This window comes from Mus musculus, chromosome 5 (assembly GCF_000001635.26).
Source record: "Mus musculus strain C57BL/6J chromosome 5, GRCm38.p6 C57BL/6J".
NCBI lineage: Eukaryota > Metazoa > Chordata > Mammalia > Rodentia > Muridae > Mus > Mus musculus.
The window spans coordinates 137,211,850-137,213,061 of record NC_000071.6 but is presented as its reverse complement, the minus strand read 5'-3'; the positions used below and the strand labels follow the sequence as shown (position 1 = coordinate 137,213,061).

General features: G+C 52.1%; 1 protein-coding gene across 1 annotated transcript in view; it reads left to right on the top strand.

Annotated features, from left to right (window-relative positions):
* Positions 1–516: 516 nt before the first annotated feature.
* Muc3a (mucin 3A, cell surface associated) overlaps positions 517–1,212 on the top strand; it is a gene marked incomplete at its 5' end in the record, with an annotated part of 3,741 nt that continues 3,045 nt past the window's right edge. Inside the window, 2 exons of the mRNA XM_030254983.1 lie at positions 517–682; positions 920–985. Coding sequence (XP_030110843.1) covers positions 517–682; positions 920–985 — 232 coding nt within the window. The remainder of the gene's footprint in view (positions 683–919; positions 986–1,212) is intronic.

Here is a 1,212-nt window from a genome sequence, read left to right as displayed (position 1 = left end):
TTCCAAGGGCAAGAGGATTGCTGGGGACCTGCTGACTGCTATCCTAGCTCAGTGTGACACAACATGTCATCCCTTGGCCTCTGAGCAGCGGCAAGCACCCCAACATATGCACATACACTACAGACCCACAGGCAGAAGATGCTGCTGCTGATGGTGGTGGTGGTGATGCTGATGCTAATGGTGTTGATGATGACACACACATTCCTAGAAGCTCACAGGCCCTATATGGACTATATGGTGCCATTCTAGGCCAAAAAACAAAAAATAAACAAGCAAATAGTGGAAGGCACCTGAGGACCAATGCTCGAGGTTGTCCCTGACGCATACCAATGCACAGACATACATGTAGAGCATATACACACATACATGTACAGTGCACACACACACACACACACACACACACACACACACACACACAAAACGTGACATTTTACATCACTGCCTGGGTCCCCCCTTTATTCCTGGACTCCTGCGACTGGTTCTAAAGGTGTCCCAGAGACCCCCTGTGGCCTCTGATATCCTTGGCCCCTCAGGAGGGGCAGCATTGTGGTAGACTACCAGGTCCTGCTGAGGCTGGCCTTCAGCCCCCAGCTGAAGAGTGACTTTGAGAAGGTGAAGACAGTGCTGAAGGAGGAGCTACAGAGTGCCAGTCAAGATGGCAACAGCTGTCAGGACAACCAGAGTGAGCTTAAGGCTGGGGGGAGGGGACAGGGTCACTGCTGCCTCTCTGGCCTATGCTAGCTCAGTCAGGGAACCTTTGAGAGCTCAGACACTAGCCCCTGAGGTTCTTGTGACAGGCTGAGAGAATGGCCCAGTCCATGCTCAGCTGGGGCTTGGGAAGGTCCCACAAGGATGCTTGCTCCATGGCACTTTCCTTGTGCTACCTCCCCATTCCTATGCATTGTCCTTCTTCCAACAGCGCTGTGTTTTAAGTCTGACTCCATCAAGGTGAACAATCGCACTGAGAAAGATCTGACTCCAGAAGGTGAGAGTAGGGCAAATGGCTGAGTGACCTTGGGTGGCCATGAGACCTCCCAACCCTTGTTCCCAGGGAAGAACGGGGGTGGAGGGTGGAGGAGACCTTTGGAGAAGCCACTGTTGTGGGTGAATTGTACCTTCCTGCCCCACCCCAGTCCCCGTCTTATTTTTCATTTTCATTTTGTTTTGTTTTGTGTGAGTGCATGAGGGTGTGTGTGTGTGTCTGTTCTGTGT